The sequence below is a fragment of the Eucyclogobius newberryi genome, unplaced genomic scaffold (assembly GCF_026437365.1).
Source record: "Eucyclogobius newberryi isolate DKJ021-1_F unplaced genomic scaffold, fEucNew1.0.hap1 SCAF_16, whole genome shotgun sequence".
In the NCBI taxonomy this organism is placed as follows: Eukaryota; Metazoa; Chordata; class Actinopteri; order Gobiiformes; family Gobiidae; genus Eucyclogobius; species Eucyclogobius newberryi.
Window position 1 is genome coordinate 28,102,867 of NW_027315790.1, and position 19,048 is coordinate 28,121,914.

General features: G+C 41.0%; 1 protein-coding gene across 2 annotated transcripts; it reads left to right on the plus strand.

Annotated features, from left to right (window-relative positions):
- Positions 1–5,446: 5,446 nt before the first annotated feature.
- On the plus strand, positions 5,447–8,226 carry ndufs5 (NADH:ubiquinone oxidoreductase subunit S5). 2 transcript variants are annotated; one of them, XM_072447196.1, is made up of 3 exons: positions 5,447–5,541; positions 6,316–6,538; positions 8,044–8,226. In XM_072447196.1, exons 2-3 carry the CDS (start codon positions 6,323–6,325, stop codon positions 8,140–8,142), a joined length of 315 nt encoding a protein of 104 aa, XP_072303297.1. In that variant the 5' UTR covers positions 5,447–5,541; positions 6,316–6,322; the 3' UTR covers positions 8,143–8,226. The 2 variants fall into 2 exon arrangements, with proteins under 2 accessions (XP_072303297.1, XP_072303298.1); XM_072447197.1 differs by having other exon boundaries at positions 6,319–6,538.
- Positions 8,227–19,048: the final 10,822 nt, after the last annotated feature.

Sequence of the window (19,048 nt, forward strand, 5' to 3'; positions counted from 1 at the left end):
ATATATATATATATATATATATATATATATATATATATATATATATATATATATATATATATATATATATATATATATATATATATATATATATATATATATATAATATATTTATATATATTTATTTATTTTCCTTTCTTTCCTTTCTTTCTTTCTGACAGTTTATCATAACAAATCATAACTACGCGTCATTTGTAAAAATGTTGGCTCTTGTTTGCAGTATGGTTGCTAGGTAACAGTTGCAGAATTACATCTACCTGTGTCAAATCTATTTAAGTTATTATAAATATAAATACAATTATAAACATTACAAAAATGGTCTAACTTTGGACAAATGGGCAAAATGTCAAGTAAAATCTGAAATATGATCATGTGTAATCTAACCTGTCATATTATATAGACTTTTAAAATGTTTACACTGATCACTTTGAAAAATAAAATCCTCACCTGTTTTGTGATGTTGTGTCCGTAGACCACGGCCGGAAGATACAGATCCCAGTCCGAGTTTCCCTCCTTTATGTAACTCCTTATGGCTCGCTTGATGTTTTTACATGTCCGCTCGTCCTAAAAACACACACGTTATTATCTCCAAACGCGTCACGAATCGTCCAGAATACGCGCGACGAGTTACCTGTCGTTTAGTCTGGTTCGGGTGAGCGATGGAGACGGCGTTTTTGATGTTCAGAGTGGACGAGATGCCTTCGTTCAGCTGTAAATACATTATGGCTGACACTGTGAACACCAGACGCTTTTCTCTGGAGTGAGACGTACAGACGCAGTTATATTTATCAAACTATGGCTCGAATACGTAACGCGGTTGTTATTTATGCAATTAACGCAAAATAACAACAGTGAAGAGGTGGAAAGAGGAGTTGTGGCGGCATTTAAAAACACACAATAACAATAAAAAGGTAGTATTTGGTACCGTATTTTCCGTACTATAAGGCGCACTTTAATTTAATCAAAAAAACGACAATGCGCCTTATAATAATACAGTCTTATATATGGATTAATTCTGGTTGTGCTTACTGACCTCTAAGAGATTCTGTGTGGTACCCGTTTTGTTTCACTTGATTCGCCTTATTGTCCGGTGCGCCTTATAGTGTGGAAAATACGGTAACTGCAACAGGATTGGTGGTATTTGTAACAGTAAAGGTAAACTTTTCACTTAAAAACACCTCACACAAACAATATCTGTTCATCTTAGCTACAAGTAGAAGACATTCTTTTTGTGGGTTTTTAGTATTAAACTTTAACAGATATGAATCATTATTTTGCGTGTTGTTTGTTGTAAACGTGTAAATATTGATTGAAAACCGCCAAATGACAGACGCGGTTCCATTGACTTCTGGTTCAAAACGACAAAACCGATCATTAAAAGTGACGTTTGCCCGGAACGAGGACTGGATTTTTTGTTATTAGTTGCTCATTTTAGTTTTTTTTAATAAAGTTATGTGACGTGTTTTGAAGTCTACAAGTTTGAACCGGAGTTTGAAGTCTCTTTTGTCAATAATCGTAAGCTAAGACAGTGCAGAATTACTAAAACATGCGAGAATTAGTGATGAGAGAACGTGTTAAAGCTAAAAAAAGTGGATTTTACATTATTAGTCATCTTTAAATAACCACAACAGTTGAATTTGGATGCTCCTCCCACTTTTGCACCTTTTAATCCGCCCTATAAACACATATAAAAACATATAAACACATATATACGCTCTCTTCAGCTGTGTGTGGTCGTTACCTGGTTGACAAAGTCCTGCACTTGGTCGGTGATGATCTTTCGCACCAGTCCAAACGTGTACAGCTTGTTGATTATCGTGGCGGACACTTCGGCCGCCGCCTTGCTCTGCAGCGGCTCGGCGATGACGTACTTGGTGTGCAGGTCGGTGAGCGTGAGGGCGAATTTGTTCTGCCGCGCCGTTTCCGGGAGAGGCCCGATCAGGTACAGGCCCAGCACCTCCCAGGCCTCTTTCACCTGGAACCAGAACACGCACGGATTCAACGGAAGGATGAGATCTCACACATGTGCAGCTCGTAAGACGCGATAATAAAGCGAAGAGAGGTGTGAATGTCATAAACGTAAAAAGAACTGGGATTCAACTTTAAAACGAGCTACATTGAGAAGAAAATGAGTAAATGTATTGGAATCCTGTACAAGGTAAGTAAAGGTTAGTAAGTAAACTTAATTTATAGAACACTTTTCACAGATACAATTAAACAGTGCTTTACAAAGAGCAGGTGCAGCAAAATTATAGAACATTGTAAATTGTGCGTAAATTGTGTGTATATATTCAGTCATTAAGTATTTAGTTGATTTTTTTAATCTTATTTAGTTAACCCAATTTTTTATTCATGCTTTATTTATTTTGATGTATTTTGATATTATATTTATTATCTTTTACCCAATTTTTTATTCATGCTTTATCAAAAAATATATATATTTTGCTATTATATTTGTTTTACCAAATCTTTTATTAATGCTTTATTTATTTATTTTTTATATATTTTGTGATTATATTTGTTATCTTTTACCCAATTTTTTATTCATTTTGTATTTATTTGTATATTTTGCTGTTATATTTGTTGTTTTATGTTGCACCTTATCACCTGAGACAGTTCCTAGTTTGTGAATCTTTAAATGATTACAAAATAAGGCAAAGCTCTTTAAAAAAAGCAGTTGCGTTTTAAAGAAATCAACAGAGACTTTGGGGCACCAGCCTGAAAGGACAGAGCACCCCGAGTTTAGAATCGTGTTTTTTCAGGGTTTCTTTGCAGTTAAACCTTCACATTTACACGTCATGACACAGTAACAAGGGTCGATGATCAGTTCAGATTTTTAAGAACATATAGAGGTTATTTCTGGGTCTGAAGCAGTGAAATTAATGTTTTTAAAGTAAGAATCGTGCGGGACTAAACGACACAATGATAAAGTAGTAGAAGCAGTACCTTGATCACAGGTAAAACTGGGCGCACGCTCTTCACTGCGTTTCTCAGTTGGCATTGATGGCACGATTTCACCTAAAACAATAAGACACTCTCCGTTAGACCAATAATAACTGCGATGGAGACATTTTATTAATTAAAGGTATGAAACAGTACGACGTGAGCTGATACTGAAGTGGAATTAAAATCATAAATTGAAGACAATATTTCATTTGTTTGACCAAAGGTTTAATCTAAAGTTTAAGTTTGTTTGTTTAATTGAATGAACTAATAATTGTATCAATAATCATATCTGTATGTTTGATGATCTTAATCGTTATCTCTAAAGCAAACAGACCTTTTTATAACACGAAAAGTGGCATTGTTAAATCAAAATGTCACAAACAAACAAACTTTTCATGAATAATACACTTTTTTCATAAATATTCTTCATCTAGAAACCTTCAGAACATCATATTTCAAACTTTATTTTGTTGATAATGTATTTAAAACGTCTCACTGTACAATAGAAATAATAATTTGACTAAAATAATCAGTAAAAGATGTCACAATGTCAAGGTTTAGTGTTTATTATTGTGATTTAACGATTATTCGCAACAGTGAAATATTTTATTTTCTTTAAATCCTGTGGTTTAACATGTTAATATTCCTCAAGTTTGTGAGCGGCTTTATGAAACTAAACTTACTGAAAGACAAAATAAAGTTAAATTTGACAAAAACAAACTGATAAATTAAAGTTTATTACATTTAGGTCAGTTTTTGGCCTACATATTGAACTAAAATACAGAATTTTGCTTCTTAAACAGTCTTGATGATTATTTTCTGGTCGTTATTGTGACCTGAATAATCACGATTATCGATAAACCATCTTGACACCCCCGGTTGCCTCCAAATAATTTCTCCATAACACGTCAGCCCTCACCCATTCGTTCACGTCTTTATTGATGGAGTTCCAGTAGTACCCGGACACCACCCGGTCCCTGGTGCTCCGGTTGCCCATGTGAGTCCCGGTGCCGGGGTCGACGTGACACTCGTTCAGGGCCGACCGCCGCTCGTCCTCCGACAGGACCACCAGCCGCATGAACTGTTGACTCGGCCCCGTGTAGAACAGCCTGTGGTCTGAAACCAGGAAGCAACAAAACCTTTAGCTTTTCTCGTGACGAATCAGAAGAACGTCAATAAAGCTGCATTAATTCATTATTTATTCTTGATCTGGATTGGTTATTACAGCAGCAATAACTAGTATTCTCTGTGTCCGCTTAAAACCACTAATAGACACTTAAGTTATCTAGGCTATTGTCATTTATTGCTCAAAAATACCTTTGAAACGCTGTATTATTTTACTATGAGTGAGCTCGCCTCGCCGCAGATCTGACCTGTAACTGGACTTGGTGGCGTCATTCTGTTTAGTCCCATACTGTGGAACATTTAAGTCTCAATGGAACAAGCAGGCCAGCAGGAAAGTTGCATAGCGCACCTTTAAATTGCCATGTTTGGTCAAATGTTAATATTATGGTTATACATGGTTAATACATGTTTTAGTCATATTAATCTTGCAGTAAAAAATAAAATAATAATTTAAGGAGTCACTTTAACAGAGATTTTAATATTTTTTGTCAATGACACTTTATATTTGCAAAGAAAAAAATTGTTAAATAAAATGTGTTTTAATTGTTGCTCTAATTGTTGTACAGAAAACAAGTTTAACTACAAATGTCAATAATTGTGTTTACAACGTGCTTGGCCAGTCTCATTGCATGTCTAAATATGAATTGGGTTTCTTTGTCATAATTTACAAAGTCTGATGGACCAAATGTAAATAAGAGTTACAGTTTTGAGCTCTAGAAATCTGATCATCCTAAAAGTTTTGTGTGATTTACCTTTAAGGACAAAATTGGGCGCTGATCTTCTCACTTTGCTCCTGAATCTACGGTCCAGATTTGCGTGCATTTTGCCGTGTAATTGATAATATTGCAAATACCGATAAAAAGTAAAATTATCCATGGCTAATGCGGTACCCGATCTGTGCTAGCGGCCTAATTTGTTCTGCGCATGTGCAGCAATAGTTGGCTTCCGGGTCGATCGTCTCCTTCCTGCGAATACTGAAAGCGTGGAAGGCCGCTGTTGCCCTTTAGTGGGCGTTTGTAGTTCTGCGTTGAAACGGAGTAGAAGCCCATTTTGATCAATACACAATCTAAATTAAGATTAAACTATAATATAATCGTTGCAACTTCATGATTGGAATTTTGAAATGATATGACATTATTTCAGAATAAGAATCAGAAAAGGTCTATTGCCATTTTGCCGTCGATTAGGGGGGAAAAGCCAAATTATGAATACATAAATAATAATAAAATAAATGAACAATATACATAAATAAACATATAATAATAACACAACAGCTAAAATAATAGTTTTGTCTTTGAATAAAACTATGTGTTTTCTGTGTAAACTTAATGTAGTTCCACGAGATGATCAGCAGAGGGCAGTGTGCCGACGGCTGTGGGCTGTACACACCACTTTACGGCCGTGGTCTGGTCTGCCGTAAAAAAGGACGCACGGATCCGGAGAAGGTTAAAGTGACTTCAATCAAACACGGTAAATACATTGACTTATTGTGCCGTTATTTTGACTTTTATATTGACTTCTGACAGCCGGATGTGCGTATCTCAATGTCTGTTTCATCAAACGGTTTAAAATAACTGTATCTTTGTAGCATTATTAGCAGTTAGCTGGATTTGACGTTAGCTTTAGCATTAGCCAAATTATTAAGGTGTAGAAATAGTGTGTTTATCAATGGTATTTCTATGATCTATGTTTATGTTTAACATAGGCCACTCGTGTCATTGATTATGTTTTAGTTATAGTCCATTTTTATAGGATTTAATGTCATTTTATGTGACTATTATTGGTAAAGCTGTCATTGTGTTTCGAGTCGCTTATTATTAGTATCTGCCTTTATTACGTGTGTTTTGTTATAGTTGAGCCTGAGCTTGTACAGTTTTTAGACAAACTAAACAGAACTTCATAACAGCAGATTTGAAGTGTATTTAAAACATAAAGACACTAACTGAAGGCTATGAAATGCATCACAATTTAATCGAAATCACAACTTAAATAATCACAACGAGAACATGGCAAGAACTGCAATTACAAACTAACATTTATTTGAATTATGTACAAATCTTACTCTGTAGTTTAGGCTTCTATGAATGGGATTTTTGTATTAATTTAGCAGTTTATGTTTCGGTCTTCTCTTAATTTTTTCACACACTTAACAACAATGTGTTAAAAATAAGAACTTTGAACCTGTAACTAGAACAGAACTTGTGAATGTAATTGTAATTCCGATCCTTCTCTCATGTTCCTCAGCAGCGTCATGCCGTTCATAGACCTCAACGCTCGGCTGGGTGTGAACCTGGACCACTGGATCCTGCAGCAGAGCGGACCTCAGCCCAACAAGCGGGCGGCGCGCTGCCACGCCTTCGAGAAGGAGTGGATCGAGTGCGCCCACGGCATCGGGCAGACTCGCGCCAAGAAGGAGTGTCAGCTGGAGTTTGAAGACTTCTACGAGTGCATGCACCGGCAAAAGACGGTGGGTCGACCTGGGCGGGGGAATCACGGGGCCGCTCACGATTCGATACGCAATACTCTGCTCACGATGCGATACGCAATACTCTGCTCACGATGCGATACGCAATACTCTGCTCACGATGCGATACGCAATACTCGGCTCAAGATTCGATGTGATAAACAATACTCGGCTCACGATGCGATACACGATACTCTGCTCACGATTCGATACGCAATACTCGGCTCACGATGTGATACACGATACTCGGCTCACGATGCGATACACGGTTCACGATTCGATACACGATACTCTGCTCACGATTCGATACGATACACGATACTCGGCTCACGATGCGATACACGATATTCTGCTCACGATGCGATGCTCGATACACTGCTCACGATTCGATACACGATACTCTGCTCACGATGCGATGCACGATACACGGCTCACGATGCGATACACGATATTCTGCTCACGATGCGATGCTCGATACACTGCTCACGATTCGATACACGATACTCTGCTCACGATGCGATGCACGATACACGGCTCACAATTTGATACACGATACTCTGCTCATGATTCGATGTGATAAACAATACTCTGCTCACGATTCGATACGATACTCTGCTCATGATTCGATGTGATAAACAATACTCGGCTCACGATGCGATGCGATACACGGCTCACGATTCGATGCCATAAACGATACTTTGCTCGCGATACGATAACATCACGATTCAGTGCAATACACAACACTCGGCTCATGATACAATAACATCATGATTCTGCAATACATGCCATAAACGATATATCGCACATGACATTTTACTTTATAGCGAATGATTCAGGCGTAGTAACACTACTTTAATGCTCCGTTTCGAGTATTGAGTGCCGGTCATCGTTAAGCGCGAGTCGTTCCTAAACATTTGTCTTTGTTCATGTTTTATTAATGTGAATGAAGTGTATTTTTCTGATCATGGAGGAAACGCCTCTTTAGCTTCACTGCTCTTCTGTTTCCATGTTTGCTCTGGTTCAAAAGCCACGCCTGATGCATTCTGCCATCGTTTACTTAGAATCGATATATTGTCTTCTTTGCACGCCGTCTTCTTTATGGCGTTGAACTCGCACTTATACCGCACAGAAATTATGAGAAAAACACAACTTATTGATTATTCTACTTGCTGGAAATCAAATGTTCCGTATGAAATGCTCTAAATGCTCTAACACTTCTACACGTCCTTCTACACTTATATTCACTCTCCGTCCCGGATGCGCATCCAAACCTGCTCGATATGGAAACGTTTCTCGCGATTTCCTCATTCGCCGCTCGCACTCGACATTTCGACATTCGTCCACGACACTACAGGGTTTCCGGTTCGATCCCGGCTCCACACGAGTGCATTCTGCCATCGTTTACTTAGAAATGCGTGTGATTTTTGTAGATTTGCAGGGCGGCTGTAGCTCTAAAACGCGTCATTGTCACCGCTACGTTTACAGAATGATGTTTCTTGTCCTTGCAGCAACAAAGGCTGTACGCGATCCGTCAGCAGCGGGACAAGATGGTGAAAGAGGGCACCTACAAACCCCCGCCGTGCCACGCCACCGCCGACGACCAGTGACCGCCCCGCCCCCCGAGCACATGTGTATAGTTCATGATGATGATGATTCACTTTCCTTTGCAAATAAATGTTGTGTCCCTCCAAGTCGTGCTGTTGTTTTTACTCCAATGAGAGGAAGTGGATATGGTGACGGTTGCTGTGGGTGATATTTTGATATTTAGATTCATAGAGACCACCACCCTACAGGAAAGGACCAAACTGACACCTGAACACATATGTAAACTGTTGGACATCTGTCTGAACACCACTTACTTTCAATTCCGGGGACAATTTTACAGACAGATTCATGGCTGTGCCATGGGCTCGCCCGTCTCTCCCATAGTGGCCAACCTGTACATGGAGCACTTTGAGAAGAAGGCACTGTCCTCATTCTCAGGCATAGCCCCAAAACTGTGGCTCCGCTATGTCGATGATACTTTTGTAACAATCAAGAAACAAGAGCTGGAAACCTTCTCTGATCACATCAATGCTGTGGACCCACATATTAGGTTTACAAGAGAAGACGCTAAGGAGAATCGCTTGGCCTTTCTTGATTGTTCCACGATCAGAGGACGGGAAACTCCAAATAGAAGTATATAGGAAACCTACACACACGGACCAGTATCTGCTCTTTGGTTCCAACCACCCACTACAGCATAAGCTGGGGGTGATCAGAACCTTACAACACAGAGCTCAAGGTGTGCCCACCAGCTCAGAGGGCAAGAAGAAAGAGGAAAAACATGTCCGAAATGCCCTCTCAGCCTGTGGTTACCCCGCTTGGGCTCTCAACAGAGTGAGGAGAACCAAGAAGCAGGACAAAAGGGAAACTGAACAGAGAAGGAAGGGTGTTTCTATCCCTTATGTGTCTGGCCTGTCGGAAAAACTGCAGAGAATTTTTAGACAACACGAAGTCCCTGTTTATTTTAAACCAGGAAACACTTTAAGACAAAAACTGGTTCATCCTAAGGACAAGTTGCCGACTCAAAAACAGAGCAATGTAGTTTATTCGATCCAATGCAGTGAAGAAAGTTGTAAAGAACGTTACATAGGTGAGACGAAACAGCCTCTACACAAGAGGCTTTATCAGCACAGAAGAAATACTAGTTCAGGACCTCAGAGTGCCGTGCATCTCCATCTTGAAGCCTCTAATCACTCGTTTGAAGACGGTGAGGTGAAGGTTTTAAGCAGGAGAAAAGATGGTTTGAAAGAGGGGTCAAGGAAGCTATTTTTGTTAAAAAAGAAAGACCTTCTTTAAACAGAAATGGAGGGCTTAGGTTTCATCTTCCTGTTATTTATAATGGGATTCTGAACCCCTGGAAAGGTAAAGGACATTCAGATGCTAATCAGGTACTCAGGGTGGTTGAGCCAGGGTCTCACAAAGACAAAGAGGTTTCTAATAGCCCATTAAGATTCTGAATAGGCTAGCTCGGTAGATACAAGGGGGAGTTTCTGTTGAAACAAACAACTCTTTCTACTTCAGGAAGGCTCCTCCCAATGGGCGGGTCTTACCACAGAACAGTATTAATATCAGAGTTCTCGACCTAAATTCTGTTATTGACAATGACTCTTGGATGAGAGTCGAAACGTCTATTTTTTCAAACTGAGTCCAGATGACTACAACTGAAGCTTTTTCTACTATGGAACACGCCTGGACGAATGAGGGATTACACCGACATTCATAGAGACGACAACCAGAACAACTTGATAATCTATTGTATCGTAATATTTGGATGAGCAAAATACTTCAAAGCAAAAGAGATTCGGGTTTAGTTCAGTCTTTATTTAATTGTTAGGGACCGTAAACAAACCCACTCATCATCAGAAGCTGTGACTGGTGAATACAACGTTAATAAAAATTACACTTTTCATTATTATTAACATTATCCCTGTAAAATACTCAACAAATACAATTGAACTTGGCTGATGTTGGCACGATTGAACATGAGGCCTGGGGGCCAAATCAGGCCCTCCACGCTATTAAATCCGGCCCACAACCCAAATTACAAATATTGTTTACTGTTTTATTTCTTGATTGGCACTAGTTTAGACCCTGTTAAATCCCTCTTTAGACCCGGTTTGGTTCCGGGTTAGTCCTGGTTCAGACCTGGCTGGTACTAGTTTAATCCTAGTTTTAATTATGTTTCAGTACTTTATGGGCAAAGCGATGTTGGTAAAGCATTTTGTGTGTTAAATTTCACAAAAATCTAATCAATCCGTTGTTATTTTATTGTATTAACTACATCATGTACTGAAACAGTGTTAGGACCTTAAATATTGCTAATATAATAGCACTGATCTAGAATGTGCTTTTCCTTTACAAGTTTCTCGTGAAATTATGAATATACAGAGAATTTCAAACTGTTTAGAAGCTGTTTCCACTCTGGCAGTTAAAAATGAAAAGACCTTTAATAATAACCCATTGCAGCAAATATTCATTCATAAATTTCACTTAATGTAGCTTTTAATTTCAATTCCATCCAGGCTGGCTTCATCAACATGATTATGATTGAAGTACATAAATAAATGGATTTAAATTGGTTTGCCTCCTGTAGCGTTTCACCAGTCGACTTCATAATAAACTGCTTTTCTCTTGGACATTAAACTCATTTCGCTCTGACCCACTGACCCAGTTTGGAGAATATCTGCAAATAAACACTCCCGCGGGAGATGAATGGAGCCTCTTTGACGTCTTGAATTCAATTACAGAGATTTAGTGAAGCGCGAGGGGGTCAGTGCCGCGAGCGTGCTCCACCAGAGGGCGCTACAGCCTCGGACAAAGCCATAAAAACATTCCTAGAAAGCTGAGGATGACGTGAAGATCATCATTTAAATAAAAAAAACTGTTAAAATGCAACTTTTATTGATGTATTGTCTTATGTTGAATCATTTTGACCTCGTTTTGAGCTTGAGTTTTGGCGCAGCGCGGATTTATTGTGGTTGTTTTGATCAAATCTAAATGTAGGCGACTGTTAAAAGCTTTTGTCGCAGGTGTTTTGTAGCTGTTTGACAGATCGCTGCGGTGACAGTAAAAGCTGGCGGTCAAACACGTGAAAATGAGACATGTTTGACGTGGAAAAGGTCAAGGCATTGGAACAATCAAATATCTGTTTCGCTCGACTTTATTTATTTCATGTTTTATATAGTTCTGTGCGTTAGATTGAACTTGAAATTGGGATGACATTGGCCCTAAGTCTACCACTTTGGGCCAATAAACCCAAAAATGAGCAGGCCAATCTCTAAAAAAGTCCATTGTTTATGCGCAGAACCGTAAAAAGCATCACGTACTCGTCAGAATGGACTGAATATTCACATTCTGGTGCCGCTCGGGCGTGTCCGGCAGGTTCGGGGTGATCAGGGCTGGACTGGGACTGGGGGGGGGCACCTGTTCAATGTAGTTAGAGATAATTCATATCATAATACACTCTTCCTGTGACCTTTGCCCTGTGTTTGCTGACATCTCTGTTGCGTGTCGCCATTAACTGCTGTTTGAGTAAATCTCGCTTAATCCTCTGCGGCTGGAGTCGGCGTTTCGATGAAGAGGAGCCTGGATTATGGTCGACAAAGGCCAGGCCCGGTGCCCCCCCCCCAGTCCCAGTCCAGCCCTGTTCACCCCGAACCTGCCGGACACGCCCGAGCGGCACCAGAATGTGAATATTCAGTCCATTCTGACGAGTACGTGATGCTTTTTACGGTGATGTTGAAGCAGAGACGGACCAGGAGCCAAAATAAACAACAAACAGCTGAACCACAAGAATGCCAAAGGTCCAAACTCTGGGGTCATTCGGGGGTCTGCCAAAAATGTAAAGGGATATTTATACATTAAGTACAGTAAATAGTTAAAAACACGTGAGCCAAATCCTTACTTGATACTGGAGTTCTGTTGTACTGGTTTAGATCCACCGGTTCTTCCAAAATAATAGCAATATCGTACCACAAGGACCAGGTTATAGACTGTATTGGGCCTGTCCTCTGCATTTGACCCATTCTTCAAAGCCTCTGGTGCAGCTGGAGCAGAGGAGCGGCTGGGGTAAGGAGGAGGCCCAACACGCTCACATTTAGACCTCGATGGGACCTTGATCCTCATCGTTTCATTCATTAAATGTACTCTTTTGTTGTTGTGTCAGTGTTTCTCAAACTATGGTACACGAACTCTGGCATTGATTTATAAGACAAAGCTATTTTCCCCTTTTATTCTCCTTCTTTGGGTGATTATTTAGAGTTTATTCATGGTTAAGTTTCATTTTAGACCTTGTTTAGTGATAAAGTCCAGGTTTGATCTAGTTATTCTCATACGTTTTCTCTTAGGCGCTATTATATATATATTACTTAACTGTACTATTTGAATACGTCATAGTCAAGTGGTCAGAGAAGTGCATTGGCGCAGAATGACAGCCACACTCGGCCCAGGGCAGCTGTGGCGACATGGAGTTGTAAGTACAGTAAGTACAAGTATATCATTTACATTTACTCATAGTAGATTCCAGACACCATGATGTTCTTTGTACTTATATTTATATTTGTGTAACAGTGCTGCGACTTTCTGACCTGAGTAAAAGTTTAATTTCCTCTTCTCATGGTGAGAAATGAATGTCAAATGTTTAATGTTACATTAAATTATTTGAGTTTACGCTCCTTTCGCCAATACCTCAGATGGATTTACTTTATATTTAGGTATTTTTGGCCTGTAGTTTTCATTTAGCCAGGCAGTGCAGCGTGAAATATGACTGAGACTTAGGAATGACATGCAGCAAATTGTCAAAACCTTTGAAAATCCCATATTTTGTGCATAATTTCATGTTTTATCCTTCAAATGACATTGACTTTAAAGGATAAATCAGAAGTTCCGTTACTTTTACTTTGATACTTTTTCACTCTTAGTTCAGTCATTTCCTGGACCATTACATATTCTACTTGAGTAACACTATTTTGAAGTAACTCTCTGACCCAAACATTGCCTCTTGTAACCAACATTCCTCTTTCAATTCCACGCAAACACTCAGAACAACACAGTGAAACGCATCAGATTCTTTGGAAATCACCCTTCATAATCAACACTTTTCCCTTGAACTTTACTCCGGGAGAGGCCTGAATGTGTCACGCACGAGCCCCGCAGATGTGACGTCCCTTTTCCAGCTGTTCGCGGGGCGGAGCGGCGCGCGTTACCGTGGATTACGCCGACGTGACACCGACCGCTGCCGGTTACGTAAAGGGGTTTACACACACACACACACACACACACACACACACCGACGTTTCCTCTTGTGGAAAGAAAGAAAGAAAGAAAAAATGAATGACTCCGCAAAACACGCGATCGCTCCGCACAAAAAAATGCACGCGCGCTAAAAAAAAAAAGGCGCAACGGAGAATGACGCAAAAATCATCCCGCTCCGTTGCGCATCGCCAGGAGTTAATAATAAGGCGTGGGAGCTTTGCGTTGGAGAAAGTGTGAAAGAAAGAAAGAAAGAAAGAGAAAGGGAGAGATCGGGAGGGGGGAAAGGGTCAGGGAGGGAGGGTGGTCAGGCTGCGGTTCGGTGGGGGGATGTGGAGAGAGAGAGAGAGAGAGAGACATTCATTTGCACGGAGCAGCGGCCGCGACAGCACGTCTCCGGCCGCGTCTGTTTGCGGCTCAAAAGGCTGGTTCTTTACCATCACGTCGTCGTCTCTAGACAAAAACGCAACAAAAAAAAACGCGGAGGACGAAGCGGCGACTCGCGGGTGAAATTCATCCAGGGCGCGGGCCGTGGAAGCAGCAGCATCTCCCCGGCCTCTGACGCTCTGCGCTCGGATACAACCGCCGCTGCCGCCACGCTCCGCGGAGGTACTTATGATGAGGCTATTATGATTATTGTGATGATTAATGCCACTGGTTATATTGCACGTCACTGGCTGCTTTGCATAATCACAAACCTGTGGAGTAAAGGCCAGGACAGTTCTTGTAAAGCAAAGCGACGTCTTGGATGCACAAATTGGGTTCGTTTTCAGCTCGTTTCAAGAAGAGATTGGACATATTCTGCCTTTTAGACTCGTGCACATTCAAACAGCGTGCACGTGACTGCTCTAACACGCCAATTGCACGCGGTGACTATTGCATTTACCACTTAAAAACACAACATTTGTATTGTAAAGCTGCAGCGTTTCGCATGTGCATGGGTTGAACAAGAAATAGGTCGTGAGCCGCTCTTCAGAGTTGCAGACCAGAGACTCAGCAGCGATTTGGTCCACTTTCCCAAATGGATAAATGTAATTAGTTGCAGCAGAAGGAGCAGAAGCAGAAGCAGTGAGCTACAACCGCGAGTCTGTGTCCAGTGCTGTGTCCAGTCCAATAACGTGGACAAAGAGGCGAGCCCGGGGACCGTCCGCGCAGAGCTCAGAGGCGTTTGTCCCGTGTTTAGGGCCCATTCATGCAAACACATTCCCGACTCATGTTCATTGGGATGAGAGAGAGACAGGCGAGACAGAGACAGAGAGACTGGAGCGTGCCGGGACATTACGCACGGCACGGTTGGCTCTTTAAATGGCCCCGCGCTCGCGTTACGCACCGGCGCAAAGTGCAATATCGATTCGCGCACTTGGAGACAATTAAACGCGGGGCCCCTTCTCCTTTTGCACCACCTCCACCTGCTTTAAAATGCGTCCCAGTGGAGTCTTCACCGATGCTGTCTGTCTCTCTGTCTGTCTGTCTGTCTGTCTGTCTGTCTGTCTGTCTGTCTGTGTGTGGTAATCCGAATTGTGTCCGTCTCCTTGTCCGAGTAGCATCCTTGGTGGTATTTAGAGGTGAGAGACAGAGGTAAAAATGCTGTTGTAAAAGGGTTTTCCTTGTGGTTAATGGTGGAGATTTCACGCAGAAGAACTTGTGCAGCAGAAATTTGATTTGAGCCCTGTCTTGTGTTTGGCAATTGGTTTTTGGAGTGGGAAATATGAATCATGAGATGGTTTGTAATTTGGCACCGGATAAACAAGCTTCAGCGGGTCACGAGCCCAAAGTGCTTTCTGTCTCACTCAAAATGAAGAGAAAGAGAAGAAGTATAAAGCTTATTATGATGAACACCTTTTGCTTATGAGGACACTAAAATAGGCCAGGGAATCATCAATCATCACAATTCGATACACAATGCGATAATAATATTGCGATACAAGCAATTATCGATATATTCCTATGTTTTTAAAGAACCCAATGCATTTTAACAGTGTCTTTCTTGGTTCAACCGCGACCTGCACAAACTCAAAATAGAATACACAGGGTTTAATCATCCAAAAAACTGTGAAAATGTCAAATGTTTTGCGTAAACAAGTTTATTTTCTTTAAACAAGTGCCAAAATTGTAGCGCTGTCACGACATAATTCGGGAAGTTACTGCAAAATTTCCCCATGTGGGACAATAAAGGAATATCTTATCTTATCTTATCTTAAAAATGGCTCAGGGCGATGTATCGAGACAGCAGCCCACGATATCGATACCGTATCACCAGATTTAGTATCACGATGTATTCATATTTCGATATTTTGGATAAACTCTTTTTGCTAAAACACTGCTGGACCTGCTACAATGTATATAAAACAAATGGTGACTTTTCAAGCATATTCACATGTATAAATCACATGTTTGACTATGTTTTTTGGAAATCGAGGGCTGAATAATAACTCTACGGACTTAACTATTGAAGCGTTTCATTCTGCTTTTCATTTATTGTAGCTTTGTTCATGTTTAGACAAGAGTTTTTCACGCTGAATGAGTTCGATGAGAGCGTTGAACTGAACTCTGTGACGTTTCACTTAAAAAGGCCCATCAGTCAGCGCCGCGTCAATCGGCTCGTTGCGATCGAAGGCCCGACGTCGCTATGGGAAACGCTTGATCGGCATCTCTGTCGTAAAAATGCAGAGTAAGGAAAGTGGCAAAGGTCGATGAACTATTTATGAATATCACGGATGTTTTAGTTTATGTTTTTGCAGGTCATAACGCTGGAGTCGTTTCACCACGTCAAAAGTGAATCTGGGACTATCGTCCAGGACTAAACCAGGACTAAACCAGGGCTAAACCAGGACTACACCAGGGCTAAACCAGGACTACACCAGGGCTAAACCAGAACTAAACCGGGACTAAACTGGGATTAAACCAGGACTAAACCAGGACTACACCAGGACTATACCAGGACTATACCAGGACTATACCAGGACTAAACCAGGACTAAACCAGGACTAAACCAGGACTACACCAGGACTACACCAGGACTAAACCAGGACTACACCAGGACTACACCAGGACTATACCAGGACTACACCAGGACTACACTAGGACTAAACCAGGACTACACCAGGACTACACCAGGACTAAACCAGGACTACACCAGGACTACACCAGGACTATACCAGGACTACACCAGGACTACACCAGGACTACACCAGGACTACACCAGGACTATACCAGGACTATACCAGGACTATACCAGGACTAAACCAGGACTAAACCAGGACTACACCAGGACTACACCAGGACTACACCAGGACTAAACCAGGACTACACCAGGACTAAACCAGGACTACACCAGGACTAAACCAGGACTACACCAGGACTACACCAGGACTAAACCAGGACTACACCAGGACTAAACCAGGACTACACCAGGACTAAACCAGGACTAAACCAGGACTTAACCAGGACTACACCAGGACTAAACCAGGACTACACCAGGACTAAACCAGGACTAAACCAGGGCTAAACCAGGGCACGTCGATTACAGATTGATTCTTTCCCCGGCTTGACCGTCCCTAGACGTCAGCGCGCTATCTGTCTCTTCTCTGAGCGTATGCATCTTTTACCACGACTCTCTCGTCGACGCCTTCACCTTATGTCTGGCGCTTTTGTATCTTTAACGACGGACACGGTCTCGTCTGCCGCTTCCATTAACCCTTTATTTGTGCTGATTTCTGTATTAGGAAATGTAAATCGGGTTCGAATCGGGATCAAACCGGGGAAAATGTGAGTAAGGCCTAGAACTGTGACTGTGATATTATCAGTCAGATCGTAGAAACACGTTATACAAAAATATATATTAACTTCAGTCCTTGTTCCATCCCCCTCGAAATGTTTTCAGAATTGGTGAGTGGTTTGCATCTTCGGACACGTTTATAGTATGAATAATCTTACGCTTGGTCATAGGTCGAGTAGAAAACGATCTCTCAAACGAGGCCACTGACTCCCACAGAGCTCCAGGAACCCAGCTCTGAAAACACACATCCAAACCAGACTCCTCTTCCCAGACAGTTCGACGAAATACTTCTGTTTTTGACACAGTCGTTCTCATGTCATAAACTGCGTTCACCTGGAGCTGTGGGAGCGGCTCCGGGACAAAACCGGGTCACGAATCAGGTCATGTGAAGTCCTCAAAAATGTGACAGACGTAAACGAGTTGCGAAACTGTGAGCACACGCACAGTAATGTTTGAAAAATGTGTAATATTGCAATATCGAGCGTGTCGTCCATGTATAACGATTAAAAACAACCTCAAAAAGAGACAAACAGGTTCAAAGCTCTTTCACTCTTATTTAATTTAACCTTAAATTAACTTTGATTGAAGTTCTGTGCGACGCTTGGACCTCGACCAAGTCATTTTAAGGCACAGTTTAGCCCGTTCCTGATGCATTTTGTCTGAATATTGTTACCGAACAGGCGTCATAATAAACTCTTGTTAAAGTGACATAAATAATAGCTTGTACTATGGTGTGTTTAGTGCTTTTCTTGTCAGACATTGGCCTGCAGCTGTTAGACCATAAACGATGACTGTTGTGAGCGTGACAGTGGCGGTTTGTCTGGTTGGCGGTGCATGGGAATATTGGCGCCGCAGTGGTCAAGACTCGCCTCACAGCAAGAAGGTCCTGGGTTTGATTTCCAGACGAGGCCTCTCTGTGCGGAGTTTGCACGTTCTCCCCGTCGCAGATTTGATCAGTTTTTCCCTTAAATCCAAAAACACGCAGAACCTTTTGTCTGATCTACGTGATTTTGTTGTACGACTCTTACGTTTAATGCAAAAAAAACATGTTATAGTTGACCTTTATCGTCATCATTAGCGTGTTTTACCTTAGTTCTTGCGTCATTGTCAGTCGCTAAACTTAAAAAATGTCTTCTTGTCCTGGGAAACTTGATCGCTTCTTTAAACATTGAAACATTTATACACGGATCATGACAAATGCTCTTTTTTTGTATGTTTGAGGTTTTAGACAATAGACTCAAAATAACAGTAGTATCTTAAACATTGTGGTCTTATTACAGTTTTGATTCAGCTCAAATTCATTCAAAAACTGCTCTTTTTATAATAACTACAACTTAACAAAGCATGAGCAAAGGCTTATTACATAAAGAACAAATGGTTTATAACTTAATAAAGGTTTGGTGTTAGAGTATGAGTCATGTAAAGTAATGACTGAGCCTGAATCGTTCTTAATAAACTATTTGTTCACTATGAATTAAGCCTTTGTTCATGCTTTACTAAGGTAAGATTAAGTGTAGTTGTTATAAAGTGTTCGCAACAAGTCACAGTTTGTCCTGTTCATGTGATTTCTCAGTTTCGATATTTGTTTCGCTTTGTTTTGATATTTTTTTGTTACTTTTGAGAAGCGTAGTAGTCACATCGAGCAGCTTTCTCCGACGGGACAAACGGCCACAGCCAGCGCGCTCTCATCCCAAAAGTATTCAGTGACGTCTCTTTATTCTCCCTTTATTCCAGGTGTGCAATCAAATGCTTTACAATTACGAGCAGACTCTACACTCTAGGAAAGGAAAAATATAAAATAACTCACTCACACGAATAACGGTGGTGTACACAACGTTACTTATGGGTCAAATAGTGTCTTTTTACAGTGGGAATGTTCAAATCTGAGGAACTTGCTTTGCCGGTAAAGTGTGACATAAAACAACTGATAATAATAAGAG